The 17,691-nt window shown below is 67.1% G+C and overlaps 2 protein-coding genes across 5 annotated transcripts in view; both read right to left on the bottom strand.

Moving 5' to 3' along the window:
• Window positions 1-596, bottom strand: part of SRPK3 (SRSF protein kinase 3) — a 5,429-nt gene extending 4,833 nt beyond the window's left edge. Inside the window, exon 1 of the mRNA XM_039219273.1 lies at window positions 512-596. Coding sequence (XP_039075204.1) covers window positions 512-596 — 85 coding nt within the window. The remainder of the gene's footprint in view (window positions 1-511) is intronic.
• Window positions 597-1,396: 800 nt separating this feature from the next.
• On the bottom strand, window positions 1,397-17,691 carry PLXNB3 (plexin B3). Of its 4 annotated transcripts, none has more exons than XM_039219277.1 (36): window positions 17,631-17,691; window positions 16,044-16,167; window positions 13,257-14,297; window positions 12,671-12,850; window positions 11,929-12,057; window positions 11,746-11,846; window positions 11,071-11,200; window positions 10,731-10,887; window positions 10,528-10,636; window positions 10,332-10,446; window positions 10,121-10,246; window positions 9,931-10,047; window positions 9,552-9,645; window positions 9,299-9,468; window positions 8,895-9,046; window positions 8,539-8,644; window positions 7,695-7,825; window positions 7,263-7,439; window positions 6,955-7,150; window positions 6,590-6,829; window positions 6,342-6,503; window positions 6,110-6,261; window positions 5,870-5,970; window positions 5,558-5,781; window positions 5,230-5,408; window positions 4,883-4,949; window positions 4,370-4,700; window positions 4,137-4,240; window positions 3,951-4,044; window positions 3,431-3,609; window positions 3,091-3,251; window positions 2,714-2,861; window positions 2,427-2,512; window positions 2,281-2,356; window positions 2,076-2,150; window positions 1,397-1,793 (listed from the first exon to the last, which is right to left on the bottom strand). In XM_039219277.1, the coding sequence occupies exons 3-36, from the start codon at window positions 14,286-14,288 to the stop codon at window positions 1,689-1,691; spliced, it is 5,706 nt and encodes a 1,901-aa protein (XP_039075208.1). In that variant the 5' UTR covers window positions 14,289-14,297; window positions 16,044-16,167; window positions 17,631-17,691; the 3' UTR covers window positions 1,397-1,688. The 4 variants fall into 4 exon arrangements, with proteins under 4 accessions (XP_039075208.1, XP_039075209.1, XP_039075210.1 ...); XM_039219278.1 differs by having other exon boundaries at window positions 2,427-2,491; XM_039219279.1 differs by having other exon boundaries at window positions 9,552-9,621.

Below are 17,691 nucleotides of genomic sequence, written 5' to 3'. Positions count from 1 at the left end.
GGCAAGGTATGCGGCGGGAGGAGGCGGTGCGGGCCACGGGCCGCCAGGGAAAGCCTGGCCCCCAGGACCGCCGCCCCCCCCCCCCCGCCCGGCCCCACGGGTGGCCGAGGGGGCCCACTGAGTGAGGACTGGCAGCAACCTACTTCCCAGGCTGAGTCCCTGCACTCCAGGGCTGAAGCCAGCTGAGGGGGCAGTGGACAGGACAGCCCAGTTCTCAGGTCGAGCACTATCACACACCCCGCGTACCCTAGGGCACCATGACACTTTTGGAACGTTCTCTGGCTTCCTGCTTGGCCGTTGGTAGCCTTCGAAAAGGTGGCCCTTCCCATTCCCATGGGTGCCCTGTTCCCTGCCCACTCTCAGTGGGGTTCCCACTTTTCCTGTGGCTCATCTCCCTGAGTGTGGGGTCGCTGGGGGTCCTGGATGACTGAGGCAGGGGCATGAGCTGAAGCCACCTGGTTCCTCCCCCCAGAGGTGTTGGGACAGTGTCAAAGCCTGGGAGCCCGCCCACTGAAGACCCCAGCACTGACACCGTGTGGTCTCCCAGCTCCTCCAGGCCCGGCCAGGCCTGCCTTGCTCGCTGTGTCCACCGGCATGCGCCACGTGCCCACGTGGGAGGCACAGGGACCCAGCCACCCTGGCCCTGCCCTCAGGAGTCTTCCTCCAGTGGGACTCAAACAAGTCCCCAGTTCTAACAGGCTGGTGACAGAGGGACCTCCAGGTCAGGCAGAGCCCTCTGGAGCCTGTGACCTTGGGGCTGCATCCAAGGGACCAGGAAGAGTCGGTTGCCCAGCAAGGGATGGGTGGGTAAGCTTCCAGGGTGGTGCAGAGCCTGGCTGGGGTGAGGCCTGCAGTGGGAGAGCCGGGGGGAGGGGGGGCTCTTGCCACAGAGTGGTTGGGGGTGGGGGCAGGGAGGCCTTGGGCGGCCAAGGGTCCTAACGGAGCCTGTGGGCATTAGTGTGAGATTCTCGCAGAGGCTGACGGGCACTTGTGCTCTTTAGAAACATCACTCTGGCTGCTCCCAGGAGGGAACGGAGGGGGCAAGTGTGGAGCTGGGAGGCCAGCTGGGGACTGTCGGGGAGACAGAAAGAAGCAGCCGGGGCTCAGCGGTGACTGTGGTCAGCCCAAGATGGGAGATGCTTGGTCCTGTTGTCCCCCGGGCCAAGAAAGAACTGGTAGGGCGGGGTGGCCATAGGTGGGGGTGGGGTGGCCAAGGGAGGTGAGGGGACAGAAGAGAGCAAGGCCCGGGGGTGCCTGATGGCCCCTCGTTTCCTTGCGCAGAAGTCACAGTCATGGGGCCAAGGGGAGGGCCAAGAAGGGAAGAAGCACTGAGTAGACTCTCACAGGGATGGGCTGGGGATTAGGCTTTTTCTAAAAAGATGTATTTCTATTTTTATTTCCAGATGTGATTCTGCAGCAAGCAAATAAATATAGTGGGGGAAGGCGGGGTGGGGGGGGGAAGAGGTAAGGATTACGATAAATTAGAAAGAAGCCCAGGTAGGGGAAGGAAGGGTGGGCTGTGGGAGAGGCGGCAGGGAGCTCCCTGGCGGGCACGGCCCCCTTCCATGTCCGGCCAGCCCCTCCTCATTTGCTGGTGGCATCCAGGGGTCCTAAGGCACTGCAGTGGCAGGTGGTGGCAGGACGTGCTGCTTGCTCCTCTCCAGGCCGGTGGCCCGCAGGTGACCAGCTCACAGGTCCGTCACCTTGTTCTCCACCAGGGCTGCTACCTGCTGCAGGCGGCAGGCCAGCTGCATCTTCTGGCCCACGGGGTCCTCCTCCAGGGCACCGATGATCTGCCAGGGTAGAGGAGGGTGTCGTGCCTGAGGCCTCCACCCTCTGCCCATCACTCAGGGCCACTCAGTCCTGTGTCCATGTCAGCAGCAGCCTGCGGGTCCAGCAGGGGCTGCCCCCAGCCTCCCCGAAGGATCGGGACAGAAGCCACACTCCTTCCCTAACCTGGGCCCTCCCCCCACCACCCAGATTGGCACCTCCTTCCATCTGCAGGGAGGATCCTGGGGCCTCCCTCTGGGCCCTGGAGATGTGCCCCTCCCCCCCCGGAGCCCCGAGGGCCTCACCTGGTCATAATACCTGTGGATATGGTTGTACAGCTCTTGCAAAGCTTCCAGGCAGTGAGGAGCCGACGTGTAGTTCTGGGGGTAGCACATGGAGGGGTGAGCCCCAGTCTGGACCTTAAACTGCAAACCTCCCCCCTCCACCCCACCCCCACCCAAACGTGGAGGGGTGTGTTCCCCTCCCCGCCCCCCCAGGGCCGTGCCTCACCCCGGAGAGCTCGGCCAGAGCCGAGTTCATCTCCTGATAGCTGGCGGGGGAGCTCTGGCGGATGTCCGCGTAGTATCTGGCAGTGGGGGACACGGTTAGGTGCAGGCGACCCCCACCCCCCTCCCCCAATGGCCCGAGACACCTACCTCTCCACCATCTGCTTGTAGCGAGGGATCTCTCGGGCGTACAGCAGTTTGTTCACAGGGGAGTCCTGCTCCGGGTAGGGGTGGGCCTGAGCAGGGAGGTGGGGGAGCTCCGGCCCTGTCACCCGGAATGCACCACCGGTGCCCTCTACTTCCCACCTCCTGGCCCCCGTTAGGCGCCACCGCCACCCCAGCCCCGCTCAGGGCTGGGTACCGAGCCTCCGAGGCCTCCGCCCTAAGCCTTTCCTCAGCGCCCCTCTGGCAGCTGCAGCGGCTGGCTCCGCCCTTACCCGGCCCACTTTATGCTCAGAGATAGTGCAGGAGTCAATGAAGGTTTGGGCGATGACGGCCAGGATGGCGTCCACGTTGTCTGACACTCGCACATCAAAGATGAGCTGTGGGTTCTTCAGGGTGTTCACCCAGAACCGCAGCAACAGGCTGGGGACACGGGCCAGCCGCGGGCATCGTCAGCCTGGGCCTCGGACCCGAGTTCCGCAGGGAGCTGACTTGCGAGTCCGTTTTGGGGGCGGCCGGAAATCCAGGGTGGATGACACCACGCTTGGGGGCTCCTGTCCTGGCCCTGTGGCCCCCACCCTGGGCCATGCCCTTATCCCTCTGGAATTCCATATCTCATCTGCATGGGGGCAGGGGACAGTGGGTGAGATACCTGTTAGTCTTCCAGATGTGCAAGGTTTCTGGGTCCTCAATGCCATGCTTCTCTGCCAGTTCGTCCAGGAAGTCGAACAGGTACTTGACGGCAATGGGCACGGGTCTGTTCACACTGAGGACGGCCTGGAAGGCGTCATCCACAAACTTCTGCAGCGTGCCCTGGAAGGTGTGGGAGGGGCCGTGGAGGGGGGCCAGCGCCATGCTCCATCCGTGGGTAGGGCCCTGTCTGTACCTCTCGGGACCACACTCTCTCCACAGCTCAGGTGGGGGGCCCCCTCTGTGTGCCTTCCCAGCCAAGGCCCTGGCTCCCCTGGGGCCAGCTCCCCAGCCACACCAACCTTCATGGAGAGCAGGCGGGTGAGGTAGATTTCTGGAATTGCCTTGGCCCGCGCCCGCTCCCGTTCTCGCTCCCTCAGGCTGCTGCGCCGGGCCTTGGCCCCTTCTGGCTCTTCGGTGGCTTTCACCAGGTGCCAGAGATGGACCCCGCCCTCCTCACCATCCTCCAGCATGGGCGTGTCTGGGGGTGCAGAAGCCCGGCCTCAGTCCTCTGCCCCTGTCCAGGTGGGGCAGGGTGGCGGACGCCGGGAAGAGCAGGGGAAAAGAGAGGCAGAGAGGGTGGCAGCCGAGGAGCTCGCTCAGCCCAACATCCCGGGCTCCCAGAGCTCCTCAACCCGGACAAGCCGTCGCCCTCGTCGGCCCCAGGTCCTTGGCCTCGCCTAGAGCTTTGGCTTGCCCACTGGCGAGGCGTGGGGGATACCCAGGCCAGGTAGACGGCAAGCCCAGGACTGCTGCCCGCCCGCTTCGAGCTCTGGGAGGGGCGGTGGTGGCAGATGGGCACATGTGGGCCGCAGGACTCACTCTCCCCCGGGGGGCAGCTCTGGGCCAGGCTCTGGGAGATGGCGCCTCCGTTGTGCAGCTGGGGGATGAGCGTCACTGTAGCTCCATCTGGGACCTGGTGGGGGGAGGTGAGCAGAGGCCAGACTCCTTCCCTGGCTGGTCCAGAGATGGGGGCCTGCCTCCCCCCAGCCCCTGCCCGCCTGGTACCTTGTAGTGCTGTAGCGTGTTGAGTCTCTTCCAGTGGTTCTGGATCACTGAGGTCAGGTCCTCATCTGACAGGGTTAGATGACCAGCAAGGCCCGAGCGCCACTCTGGGGGCATGCAGGAAAGCCAATTAGCCTGCAGCCTGTCCCCCAAGTCTGCCACTTGAAGCAAGGCACGGCTGAGCATCTACAGGTGGGGACAGGCCCATGCGGGGACTGGCGGGTGGGCTCTCTCACCGAGGTCTAGGGCATGCACTGAGGGCCTTTGGGAGAAGGGGGTGCCCTTGTAGACTTGGTCCAACACCTTCTCTTTGACCTGGGTGATGGTGTCTGTATCGAGCACCCGGGCAGGCACGCGCTGCACCGCACCGCTCCCCGCGGCCCCGCCGCCGGCCCTGGGGCCCACCAACACCATCAGCGTCAGGGGCCGGAAGTCCACATCCTCCCGAAGCAGGCGGCTGTCGTTCAGGGTCCGTTTTGCCTTGCCGGTGACAGCGTCCACGGGGCCCTTGTCCACCTGGTACTGGATGGCCCGGAGGAGCATGTACAGCGGCTCACCAGCCACCTCCTGCAAGCATCGGGACGGGCCCGTGTCAGCTCCGAGGGCGAGGCCTCCGCCCCACACCTTCCCCCTTTCCGGCCCCTGGCAGCCCGAGGCCCCGGGAGAATCGGGGCCCAGGTCAGTGAGGACACGCGCAGCAGCCTGCGCACGAAGCGAGGGGAGGAGGCGTCGTCCGGGGCGCCCCTCACCTTCAGGAAGGCGTACAGACAGATGGACAGCCAGTTGGTAAGCAGCTTCTCTACCATGGTCTCTGTCCTGTAGGGGGCCGGCCCCAGGTCAGAGGGGGGTGCTGCGGGGCCACCCCATCCCCGGGCTGAGGCAGGCAGAGGAGGGAAGGCGGAGCTCTTCCGCCTGTCAGCCCCCATGCCCAGGTCCCTGGGAAGGATGCCCATCTACTTCCCTATGGGTGGGCTTCTGTCCTGACCTGCCTCCTGGGGGCTCCTGGCCCTGCCCACCCCAGGACAGGGCGGGGCGGGCAGCTCAGCAGGGAGCCACCGCCCCTGCCTCTGGGAACCATGGTGGGGTCAGAGCCAACCTGCGCAACATGAGCTTGGGGTTCTTGTGCACATAATGGGCGGCCAGGTCACTTAGCAGAGTCCTCATGATGTCGGTCAGGTACTCCAACTTGCCGTGCAGCGCCAGGGACAGCAGAGAGGCCACGTGGCAGCGGTCCCGCTGGGAGAAGCTGGGCTGCTCCTCCAGGGTGTGGATGAGCTGCGGTGGCGGGCAGGGCTGGCACTCAGGGAAGCCCCGCGTGGTCTCCCACCTCTGTGCCCTCACCTGCTGCCCAGCCCAGCCTGTGCCCAGTGCACCCCCCGCCACCGCCACCCCTGGGGCTCCGTGCCCACCCACGTAGCTCTCACCGTGAGGAGGAAGATCTTGCTGTTGAGCAGGTTGGAGAGCTGCGTCAGGCCCTGGCGCACAGGGGCGCGGCGGCCCTCTTCCCCGGGCCCCTCGGGTGCGGGCTGCAGCGGGCGGCCGCCGTGCCCCGGGAAGAAGACTCGCTCGGCATAGGTGTGGTAGTCCAGGAAGGGGATCCCGCTAGCCTCCAGGTCGCTGCTGAGGTCGGTCATCTCGGTCATCAGGTCTGCAGGCCGGGAGCCACCGGGGTGTGGGCTCAGGCCCAGCTGGACGCTCTGCCCCCCGCCCCCACTCCCCACAGCCCCCGACCCCACCTGTGAACTCCTTGCGGCACTGGTCACCCACGCCAATCTCCAGGTTCTCCAGCTGCACGAGAACCTTCTGGTAGTCCCGCAGGGCCTGCTTGCTCTTGTGCCTGCAGCCGGGGGACCAGGTGTTAGTCGCGGGCCCCGGTCTGCCAGAGCTGAGGCCACCAAACCAGGGTGGCCAGCTGCCAGTGAAGGAGGAAGTTCGCCACTGGGGTGTGTGTGCCAGGGTTGGGGGGGGGCTCTCACCTGTACATGAGGGTGAGGAGGAGGATGGCGGCAATGAGAACCGCCGCACCCATGCCCAGGCCCACTTGGGCCTCCAAGGGGAAGGCGGACAGGATGGGCTCAGTCTCGTACTGGACGGAGCCCAAGGCCAGGCGCACGTTGCCCATCTGAACCTGGAGGGATGGGGCTCCTGAGTGTGGGCGTTCAGGGCTCCACCCGCCCAGCCGCCTCTACACCCGGGACCCCGCCTCACCACGAACTGCGGCAGGGTACTGGAGCCGTTGGCGGGCTGGGGCGCCTGGGCCGGCGGCTCGCAGTAGAGGTGGGTGAGGGTGAGGGTCTTCACCAGGCACTCGCCGTCACCGATGTGCACGCGCACCTCCTCCTTGCTGATCCCCAGGTTGAGGCCCTGGCCCTGGGAGACACAGCAGGGGGCTCGAGCCAGGTCAGCCAGCCTATGCGCGCAGTGCCCGCACAGAGCTGGCCGGCCCAAGCCCTCACCTCCACGTCCAGGACATTGCCTGGCTTGAGGCGGTACGGGCGGGTGGGCTCCTCTCGGCTGAGGGGGGCCAGACGGGGGTTGGGCTGGTACAGGAAGTCCTGGCCCCCACTGGCGCTGGCGAAGTCCACATGCACGTTGTCTAGGCTGAAGAAGACGCGCTGCGGGTGCGCCCCGTCTGGCACAGCGGGGCTCTGGCACAGGAGGAGGCTGGACGAGTTGACGGAACAGACGGTGGAACACTACGAGGCAGGCAGCCGGGCCGGGACAAGGTGGGGTGAGCTGCGGCTTCCTTGCTCGCTCCCTGGGGGCGATGTGGACCCTCGGCCCCCGTCCTCCGTCCCCCGGCCCCACCGTCTGCCCTCACCTGCAGCAAGCCTCCCTCAAGCTGCAGACAAGCCTGGGGGGCTGGAGCGGGGGCCCCGCAGCTCCTCTTCGGGGTTGGGGCCGGAGGCCGGGCCCCGGCGGCCTGCATCTCCGCCGTGGCCTCCAGCCACACGGACAGAAGGGGCTGCTGCACCGCGTCCAGGCCCGTGCCCCTGACTCGGATCAGCCGGCCGCCCCTGTGCCAGGTTGGCAGTCAGCAGGGGTGGGGCTGGGGGGCGGCCCGGCCCAGCCCCGCCCCGCCTCCCCAGCCAGGTGCGGGAGGCTACCCTGAGCCGACTAGGTCCTCACCCCCGGAAGCTGACGCTGGGCTCTGCCGACACAAGCTGGGGGTTGGCAGTGTAGTGGAAGGGGCTGGTGGGCAGCATGCGCTGCGCGTGGCCGAACACCACCCGAACCACAGCTTCTCCCGGGCTGGCCTGGGACATGGTGTCGCACACAATGGCCTCAGGACACACCGGCTCCCGGCTGCAGGGTGGGGAGGGGTCTGGCATCTCGCGCTCTAGCCCGGGCCTGGCCACCCCACCAGTGACCCACGTCGCCTCCCTCAGTGAGGGCCCAGGGTACTAGGGATGGGCACAGTGGCCGTTTCTGTTAGAGTTTGACGGGGGCATAAGGGAGCCCCGAGTGCAGTGCCCCCGGTACCCGAGGGGACAGTGAGGCCCACAGGGAATGCCCCGAGCTGACAGCAGCCACCTCGGGGCCAGGAGGAGAGACACTCACATGGGACAGGGTTGTCCACCCACAAACACGCTGACGTTGCCTCCCGTGTGCAGGTGCCGCCCGTGGATAGTGAGCTGGGTGCCCCCTGCCTGGGGGCCCCACTGGGGGCTCAGGCTCAGTAGGATGGGGTCCTGGGAGACAGAGCAGGCTGGGACAGCCATGGCGGCCTGGCCTGGCACTTACCAAGGCTCTGGTTCCTCAGGCACTTGTGCTCTGTCACCTGGGCCACCGCTGACCACACCCTCCTTCCAGAACCCTGCAGCGATCCTCCTACCCGCCCTGCCCTCGGAGGGGGCTCTTCCCCGCTCCCTTCATCTCTGCCCCTCCTCTGCCATGGCTTACACCTCCCAGGCCCCCACCCCCCGAGCTGTAAACCCTGGGATCCAATCCCCACCTTCGGGTGCCAAGGAACTCCTGATACTAACCTGGCCCTGCCTCCCCCTGCACCCGCCCTGGGCTTCCCCCCTGCACCCACCCTGGGCTTCGTGGCTTCAGAATTAGCCCCCGCGGATGGCAGGGGCTCAAGCTAGCACCTGGAGGCGTCCCTGCCCTCCCTCACTCCCCAGCTGTGCCTGCGGGCAGCTCCGGTCCCAGACTGGCTGCTGTGCCCACCCGCTCGCCATGCTTGCTGCCAAAGTGCCACTCCTCCCGCTGGGACAGATGCCACCACTGTCCTCCACTCAGTGGCCTGAATGAACGTCAGATCCGTGGCTCCCTTCCTGGCCGTGTGGCAGCCCTTCGTGCTACCTCCTAGGTCAATTGGAAAGCCTCACCTCGGCGTCCATGCCCCCCGCCCCTCCCTCTTATCACCCTGCGTGGGGACCAGCCAAGCGTGGGCACTGACCTGGTAGGTGAAATGTTGGGTTGAGATGCCTGGTGGCCGATTCTTAATGGCCACTTGGATTGGCCCCGTGGTGCCGTTGGGGGCAGGGGATGTCACACACACAATCCTGGGGGGCAGCGGCCCAGTGGCTGGTCAGGCCCTCCCTCAGCAGGTTCCGGGGGCCAGTCGGCGGCTGCTGCCCAGAAGCTGCCCCCTCCACCCTCTCCCTGCCAGCTCCCCTTTCCTTCCCTCCCCTGGCTCATCTCCCTTTGGTGCATCTGGCCCGGGCCCACATTCCTTGGCTACAAGCCTCCCTTCTCTCTGGGTAGCTGCTCTTTGAGGGCATCCCTCCGTCCTGGGCAGCTAGGATGCCTCACCGGGCAGAGGTGCGGTAGAGGGAGGGCTCAGGGCTGCAGGGTTGGCCAGCCACATTCACGGCATCTTGGACCTCAGCAAAATCCCGGCCCAGGTTGGAGCCCCAGATGGTGAGGGCCAAGCCGCCCTCGGGGGGCCCGGTCAGGGGCTCGATCTGCAGCAGGGAAGGGTGACGATGGAGTGTCCCGAGCCCACATCCCACCTGCAGTGGGGGTGCCCAGCCCGCTGACCAGCCTGAGGCAGGACAGAGCCGCCAGGGCTCGGGGGCCTGAGCGGGGGCCTGAGCGGTGGCCAGTCTGAGCCGGGTGAGGTCAGGAGAGTGGAAAGCACGGCAGGGCGGACGGGGAGGAGGTGAGAGAGTGGGCCACGGGGCGGTGGGTGGGGGGCAGAGGGGCTGGGGGCTCACTGCGTCAATGCTGGGCGTGGGACACAGCAGCTCCACGGCCCCGGGGGGGCAGAGGGGGCCGTAGCGACAGCCGGGCCGCCCGTGGCTGCACCACAGACAGCCCAGGCTTCTGTTGGCCGCCTGGCAGCGGCTGCAGTCGGGGTGGCCCACGGCGCAGTCGTACAGGGTCACTAGGGAAGGCCAGGCGGTGCACTGAGGCGCATCCCCTCTGCCGCTTGCCTTGTGCCACCCGCCTTGCCGCCCCCAAGCTCACCATGAAGAGTGTGGGTGTTGTCCAGCCGCTGCCCCTCGCCCCGGGTGACATAGATGGGCACCGGGAGCTCCTGCCGGACCATGGAGGGGTAGAACTGTGGGTGGAGGTTGGGGTCAGGCCGGGCCCGACTCAGGACACCCCTGGCCCCTGTCTCCTCCTGGACCCTCCTCCCAGAACGGGTGCCTTTGTTCTGTGCCCGTGTCTCCCAGAGACTTCGAGCCTGGGGCAGAGGCTGTGGGTGCTGCGTTCCCGCTGCCTCGGGAGTGACAGGAGGCCACTGGTGGCCTGGAACAGTCTGCGGCACAAGGGGTTGGTGGGGGGCCTCTCAGGGCTACAGAAAGCGTGTGGTGGCAGGTGAGGCTGGGGGACGGCCACACACCTGCCGGGCCTGGCAGTCGATGAGGCCCACGTCCCCAGCCATGTCTTCCAGAGAGGCCGGCAGCCTTCTAAGTTCTCCGGGCAGCTCCAGCCAGCAGTGGTAGGAGGCGGGCAAGGTCTGGGAGGGGACACTGTCAGGACCCTGGACACGGTCAACCCCCCCCCCCGCCCCGCCCCCATCCCCTGCTCACTCCAAAATGCTGAAGATTCCGCACACGCAGGGCCAAACGGCTCTCCCAACCGACAGGCACCAGGAGGGGACCTGCTGGGCCCTCCACCCGGGGACAGGCCTCTGGGCCACGCACCTGGACATCCACCTGCGGACAGGAGACCCTCTAGCCCTTTGGCAGTTGAGGGGCCCAGGCAGGGCATCGCGTGGGTCAGGGGGCTGGGCCCACGTACCTCCTGGGCACTGTAGATGGTCACCTCGCCCTCTGGGCAGCGCTCCGCATACACGCAGCGGCCACTCCGGGGGCACCAATGGCACCGCCAGAGACTGCCTACACAGGCGCGGCACCTGGAGGGGCAGGGGGGCTGCTCAGCCTGGGCTCCGTCGGGGCGTTACCACCCCTGCCCGGCAGCCAGGCCCGGCACTCACGGAGCAGCCACCTCCAAGGCCTGGATGGCGCCGCAGTCGTAGAAGGAGAAGTTGGTGGCAGCCACAGCCACATCCTCGAACATCAGAGCCAGGGGCAAGGTGATGTGGTCTGGGGAGGCGGCGGGAGCAGGGCGGGGCATGTGGCTCTGGCCGCTGTAGCTCCTGCCCCAGCCCCCAGCCGCCTCCCCTGGGAGGCCCCTCACCTGTGCCCGGAGGGTTAAGAGGCAGCTGGTCTTGGGGAGGGCTGATGCAGGCTACGTGGGCCCCTTCCACATGGGCCAAACTGTCGTAGTCCCCAAAGGCGCAATGGAAGTATTCATCCATGGCCAGGGTGGGCAGCCGAGGGACAGACAAGGTGACCTGGGACGCATGCAAGGGAAACAGAGCAGGCAGGGGCTTCTCGATGGGGAGGCGGGGCGGGGGGGGGGCTCTCTGCTAAGGAGACACAGCCCGGGCAGAGCGGGGTGGGAGGAGAGGCAGCGGAACGGGAGGCCGGCGAGGCCCAGGGACAGCCCCGCCGGCAGGTAGCAGCAGGCAGCTTACCGGACCCTGCTCCTGTCGAGGGCGGTGGGCCGGCAGCAAGCTCTGCACGTGCGGGCAGTGGCTGGCCCCGTAGCTCCACAGCCACTGGTTGGCCTGGGCTGCCCGGCCGCATTGGCCCTTGCGGGTACACCTGGGGGACAGGGGCCCATTCGTCCGCCATGGGTCCCAGGGGAGTGAAAGGGATTACACTCAAGAGGAAGGGGCGCCTGGGGGGCTCAGTCGCTTGAGCGTCCGACTTCGGCTCAGGCCATGATCTCACAGTTCATGGGTTCGAGCCTCGCGTTGGGCTCTTTGCTGACAGCTCAGAGCCTGGAGCCTGTTTCAGATTCTGTGTCTCCCTGTCTCCCTGCCCTTCCCTCTTCCACCCCTCTCATACTTTCTCTCTCTCTCTCTCCTCTTCTCTCTCAAAAATAAACACAACGTTTGAAAAAATATATGTATGAACATTAAAAAAGAGAGGAAGGGGACAGCAGACAGGGCTTCACGGTCAATGGCAGGCTTTGGCCGCCACTGCTGCCGAAGGAAAGGTTGCCACAGGGTTCGTGACCATCGGCAGAGGCTTGGCTGGGGGTGGGGCTGGGAAAGGAGGAACAAGCCGGTGGGGCCGCATGGGGCGGGATGGACGGAGGGCGCCGGGGGCCCTCCAGCACACAGCGCCCGTCGGCCCGGGCTCACCTGCCCTGGAGGACGCACCAGCCGCACAACGGGTCCCGGGCCTGCAAGCAGCTGGTACAGTCAGGGAACTGGGAACAGGCCGCCACGGGCACCCGGTCCACCTGCACGGGTGGCAAGGGACGGCGGCGGTGGGTTCGGGGACTTGGGCCGCGTGTGCCCTCCCTGCCCTGGGACAAGCCGCACCTGCTGGGCAGTCAGGACGTAGACGTGGCTGCCGCTGCCGTCCACCAGCAGGTCTGGGCTGACGGCTGAGCCCGGAGGCCCCACCTGCTGGGAGTGGTACACCTGGCCCTGGGAGCCGTTGAGAAAGACCTGGAGGGACCACAAGGCACGTGCTCTCCTGTTGGTTGGGGCTCCCAGGGAGCGTCCTTTCCCACAGAGCCAGAGCGGGGAGACCGGGCCATGCACGGAAGTGGGGCGGCTCCACGGGCACGCTGCTCTGCCTGTGTCACCTCCCCCTTCCAGCATCACCCGGCCGCCCTGGCTAACGGCCTGGGGTGCCAGGGGCGGGAGGGCAGCTGCAGGGACATAAGCAGGTCGCAAGGAGGCGAGAGTTTGCCTCTGAGAGACCTCCGGGGCCGGGATGGCTCTGGGGACCCGGCACTGCCCATCCCATCCCCATGGCAATCCTGCCCACCTCGACCATTGGCTCCTCTATGAGCCGGAGAAACTGGGGCTGCCCGGTTTGTCATGCTAAGTCACGCAAGAGGAGCCCCAGAAGGCGACACCCAGCCACTGCCCTCAGTGTATGGCGTGGTCTTTCAACCCGCCGGCAGGATGCAGCCCGAGAGGTGGAAGGTACCGCCCCCAAGCGGGGCCCAGGCACGCCCGGTCAGGCCGGTGAGGCCGGGCCCGGCAGGGCCGCGCGGAGGCCTCGCGTCAGGGGCCCAGCGCCAGGGCAACCCCTCCTTCGGCAGGGCCTCACCTTATGCAGCTGCCCCTGGGTGTCCCCCAGGAAAGCTATCGTGTGCCCATCTGCCTGGAGGCCCGCGACGGCACTGATGGGCTGCGGGAGCTGCAGCACAGGCCCGGCCTCTAGGGCCTGGCGACCGGCAATGGGGCTGGGCGTGTGCTCGTCGCCGCAGGGGTATGACTCCGGGGAGTCCTGGGTGGACAGGGAGGGGAGAATCAACTCCTGGAAGAGGCGGGAAGTGGCCCCCCGGCCCCCCTCCCCGGGCCTAGAGCTAGTCGCGGCTGGAGGGCTAGGCCGGGGAGCCCTGGGGGACGGAGGGCGGGCGCCCAGCTTCGGCAGGACAAGCTCGCACAGCAGAGGAACAAAGGCAAAGAGCAGCAGGCCAAGAGCACCTAGGAGCCTGTCCCTCCTTGACATCCTACACCCAGCCGGCCGTCACCTGACGGCATCCAGCTCCCCAGAGCCCAGGGTTACATGCGGCAGTCCCTGCCTTGGACCAAGAGACACGACGAGGGCCAGGGACAGAGAGGCAGGCCAGGAAAGACGGGGCCGCCTCAGGCAGGCAGCACACAAAGCCCACGGTGAGAGGGGCACTCACGGGGGGCAGGGCGACGCAGCGAGATGTGACTCCGTACTCCACGGCGGCTTCCTCCGCGCCGCCGGGGCCCCGGCCACCGGCCGTGTAGCAAAGGCGACGGGCCTGTTCCATGCTCCCGTCCAAGTCGGCCAGCGGAAAGGCGCACAGGGCCGCCTGTGCCCCTCCAGGGCCGGCGGCAAACGCGCCCAGCAAGGCAGTCGGGGTGAGGAAGGCAGCCTGGACGAGGCCCTGGCCCTGGCAGGTGAGCGGCACCTCCACGTAGGAGTAGAGGTAGGCGTCCCCGAGACAGAGCCGGGCCACGTAGGAGCGGTACTCGGCCTGCGCCCGCGCCCCACGGCGGCGGAAGACGAAGTAGGCAGAGCGGGCGTTGGCGAAGGCCGCCACGTAGCTGTTGTTGTAGTCTGAGAAGTCGCCCACCACGAGGCGGCCCAGGCCCTCGCTGGAGAAGGGCTGCGGCCCGGCCAGGTGGCGCACGGTCAGGGGCGGCACCCCTCCCGACAGCTTGCCCGCCAGGCCTCTGGCCACCATCAGGAGGTCCCGGCCTGGAGTCGGCACCACCAGGCCCACCGTGGCCACTCCCGGGGCGTTGGCGGCCACAAACTGCCCGTCGCCAGGGTCCTCGGCCTGGTACAGCACCTGGGCCACGTCGTCGAGGCGCCGCTTCTCACACACGCCCTGCCGCACCTGCCCGCAGGCCACCAGCTCCCGGGCCCGGCCGCTCACCAGCAGCAGCTGGTTGGCGTTGTCGGTGAGCCGGGCCTGCGGGCAGTCGGCCGGGTCACGGAAGGGCACGCAGTCGGGACTGTCGAACACAGGGCCGGTGACAGCCACGGCCTCGAGCTGCAGCTCGGGGCCGAGCTGGAAGAGGCGGTTCACGGCACCGACGTAGAGCGTGCCACGGCCAGGCGCCAGCGCCAAGTGGTTGAAGGTGGTGTTGGGTGCGGAGAAGCGGTGGGCCTCGCTTGGAGGCAGCGGGGGGCACAGCAGCAGCAGCAGCAGGAGCCGGGGCCCCAGGGGAGGCCGGGGAGGCATCACAGCTACCTGGGGTGAGAGTGGAGCCAAGCGAGGCCCGGTGGGGGGAGAGCGCCAGCCTCCGCACCCCGCGCCCGCACGTGTCAGGCCAGCGAAAGACGCCAACGAAGAGGGGTGGGGAGAGCGCCAGAGGAAGAGAAGAATCCAGAAGAGACACAGATAGAAAGGGAGTCAGAGAAAGAAACAGAGGGAGACATGGAGAAAAGAGGCAGAGAGAGAGAGAGAACAGAAAGAGGCGCAGACGGGGTATCCACGACACGGAGAGAGGGTGGGCTGAGTGACAGTAGGGCAGGGACGGAAATGAAAGGAGAGGAGTGTGGAGCAGGGGAGAAGCAGGAGGTGCTGATGGGGAGACTCGAGGGGAGGCAGAGGGAGGGCAGCCAGGCAAGGGGGAAGGGGCGGGGAAGACAAGGCAGACGGCAAGGACATAGAACAAAGGCTAGTGGAAGTCTCTGTGCTTGCCATCCAGGCAAAGAGCCCGGATCCTGCCTGGGGGCAAGGGGAGCCCGGCCACCATGCAAGGTGGGGGACAGCAAGGGTATGCAGAGAAAACAAGCCCTGGGCAGGCAGGGCCAGCTGTAAAGAGGGACCTGGGGCGCCTGGGGGGCTCAGTCAGTTGAGCGCCCAACTTCAGCTCAGGTCGTGATCTCGGGGTTCGTGGGTTCGAGCCCCGCGTCGGGCTCTGGGCTGACAGCTAGCTCAGAGCCTGGAGCCTGCTTCATATCCTCTGTCCCTCTGTCTCCGCCCCTCCTTCTCTTGTGCTCTTGCTCTCTCGTGACAATAAATAAACATTAAAAGGAAAAAGAGGGACCCTTGCCAGTGGGGAGAGGGAGTGAGTACTGGAGAGGAGAGACAGCCAGGGAGAAACTGAGGCCTCCAGAGAACTGCAGGCTGTGCCAATGATGGCAATGGAGGCAGGGCAGAGGGAGAGCAGGTCATGTCACGGGGGGCTGTGAGGGGGGTCAGAGCAGGGGCTGGGCGACACCCGGGAGCCAGCCGGAGTGGGCACTTGGGGAGGCGGTGGGGAAGCACTGAGAGATGATACTCTACTGGTGGTGCTGACGTGCAGGCGTGAGAGAAAGAGAAGGGTGAGCTTGGCTGGGGAGAGGGCACTCGGGGGGCGAAGCCAGGCCAGGGCACCCCCAACCCCCACGCATGTGGAGCCACTGGGAGCTCACGCTAAAGCTATCTCCCATGGGCCTGCGGGGGGCCCCTGCTGTGCACATCCACCCCGCGTCCCAGCCCCTGCTCCGCAATGTCGGGTCGCGGCGGCTGCCAGGTGACCAGGCGACAGCTGCACAGGAAGAGCCAGCTCAGCAGGCAGAGCCCCTGGGCACAGAGCCACAGAGAAGGGGACGGAGGGCAGGTCCTAAGTTGGGCCAGGGTCCTGCACAGCTGGGCAATGGCAGTATGTGCCCTCCAGGAGCCAGCCCACTGTCACTTGGTGCCCTGCGGCTTGGTGGCAGAGACGGGAGCCTGGGCCCTGGCAGGCGTGCTGGCTGGAGGCAGAGCCCCGAGGAAGGCCTCCGAGCCCCTTATCTCAGGGACACAGACAGGAAGGTCAGGCCTGGCTTGGGGACGGGGGCATTTCCTGTAGAGCCGGGATATCGGCGGCCATGCCCGGGGTATGTGGGTGAGGGGTGGAGACGCGGTGCATCGGAGCCCCGCGCCCAGGCTCCCCTCTGGACCACTTTGCCTGCCTCGCCTCGCCCCCTGCCGGCACCATCTCTGTGGACAGGGGACCCAGGCACTTACCGCCTTGAAGGGGAGCAGCAGAGGGGTCTCCTGGGCAGCGTGGCGCCAAGGGAGGCACAGCTCCTCAGTTCAGCTGGCCCAGGGCACTGGTGACGGGCACAAGGCGGCTGTGGGGGGCATTGTCCTGAGTGGGAGGGAGACGGTTGAGCCTTGGCCCCAGGACGGGGGGGAGGGGGGCCAGGGGGGCCAAGGGCCCGGGCGACTGGGCTCCGCCACAGCTGGCAGCTTTGTCAATAGTGGCCGGGCCAAGGCAGCCCCGCCTCCACCCCAACAATGTCGTCTCTGTCCACAGGCCTGGGCCAGGGACTCACGATCTGGTGCTCTCACCCCCACCCTGGGCTGCTCTGGCCAGGGGGCTCCCTGCCACTCCCCACCCCCAGAGAGACACCCCCTGGGACCTGGGGACAAAGGACAAGGTTTCTTCGAGCCAGCAAAATGAGACCCACACAGCCAGCCCATCCCACTCCCGGCCCGTGCCGGCCAGCGTGCGCCTCTCTGGGTACCGCCCTCCCCCCCCCCCCGGGGTCCCTGTGAAGGGCACAGGGCAGGCCGCTGAGCCCCCACGGGAAGGTCAGGGCGCCGAGCCCCTGCGATGCCAGCCTCAGCCTTGGTAGCCTTGGTGCCCAGTTGAAGGGCCAGACCTGACCCTCAATGCTTGCCTTTGTCCAGGCTGGGGGCAGGGAGATGCTGACAAAGGCAGCCCATCCAGGAGACCTTCCACCCCCCACCCCCACCCCCATGGCCCAGAATAAGACCGGCCAGAGAGCAAGTGACCTGTGTCCATCCAGCCCCGCCCCAGGGGACTGGGGAAGCCGTGCCAGGTGCAGCACGATGGTAGCGGGCAGTGCCAGTGGAGGCTGCTGCTGCAGGGGTGCGGGGGGGGGGGCGAGGCAAAGAGGATGCGCATGAGGGGGCGGGGGCACGGCCCCTGGGAACCCAGCACTCAGCCTCAGTCGTGGCAACTGGATGCCAGCTGTTCCCTTCCCCCTCACCCAGGGAAACACCAGCCCAGGATGGGCCTGGAGCTCCCCTCTAGCTGTGGAGGGGTGCAGAAGCGGGTGGGAGGGGAGTGGCAAGCGGCAGCTGGCTCTCCGGCCAACCTCACAGGGCACCATCCGCACCCTAAGCTGGCCGAGCAGGGGCCCTGGGCTGTGGCAGGAGGGCAGGTGCTCTCGGGCGGGGTCCCCGCTTTCTCCAAGGTGCGGTGCAGCAGCACGCTTCAGGGCAAGGTGGCGGCAGCGGGGCTCACTGCCACCTGGCCGGGCCGGTTGGGTGGCTGTGGGGGTGGGGAGCCAGGCAGGCCTCCTCCCTACCCTGTGCCCTGCTGCCAGCCCTGTCAGCTTTCCCGTTGGGGGGTTAAAAGCCTGGGATCCCACCTCCCAGCTCCAGAGCCACCCCTGCAGGAGGTGCTGTGCCCCTAAGGCATCACGAGGTGTTGGATCAGGGTACCTGATGGCCTTTGCCCTATCCGGCGAGAGCACTCTGCAGACCCCTGGCTTCTACCAGACCCCAGCGTGTCCCGAGGCAGCGCCCCGTAACCCAGCGTCCCTTACACCCCGCGTCCTCGCCAGCCCCGGCTCTGCCTACCTGGGTGGGCCGCTGGCAGGGGTCGAAGAGCAGCGGGCAGTGCCAGGAGTGCGTCCCCAGC

This window comes from Hyaena hyaena, unplaced genomic scaffold (assembly GCF_003009895.1).
Source record: "Hyaena hyaena isolate Hyena2069 unplaced genomic scaffold, ASM300989v1 scaffold_808, whole genome shotgun sequence".
In the NCBI taxonomy this organism is placed as follows: domain Eukaryota; kingdom Metazoa; phylum Chordata; class Mammalia; order Carnivora; family Hyaenidae; genus Hyaena; species Hyaena hyaena.
Note: the sequence above shows the minus strand (reverse complement) of the source record. Positions and strands in the feature narration are given on the sequence as shown.

Excerpts from the sequence above, each read along its gene's own strand:
- PLXNB3 (XM_039219277.1), bottom strand. The coding sequence starts at position 14,288 with ATGCCTCCCCGGCCTCCCCTGGGGCCCCGGCTCCTGCTGCTGCTGCTG. Across the intron at positions 10,447-10,527 it reads GCCTTGGAGGTGGCTGCTCC|GTGCCGCGCCTGTGTAGGCA; the intron begins GTGAGTGCCGGG and ends CTGCCCCTCCAG. Across the intron at positions 9,646-9,930 it reads TCGACTGCCAGGCCCGGCAG|TTCTACCCCTCCATGGTCCG; the intron begins GTGTGTGGCCGT and ends CTCCACCCACAG.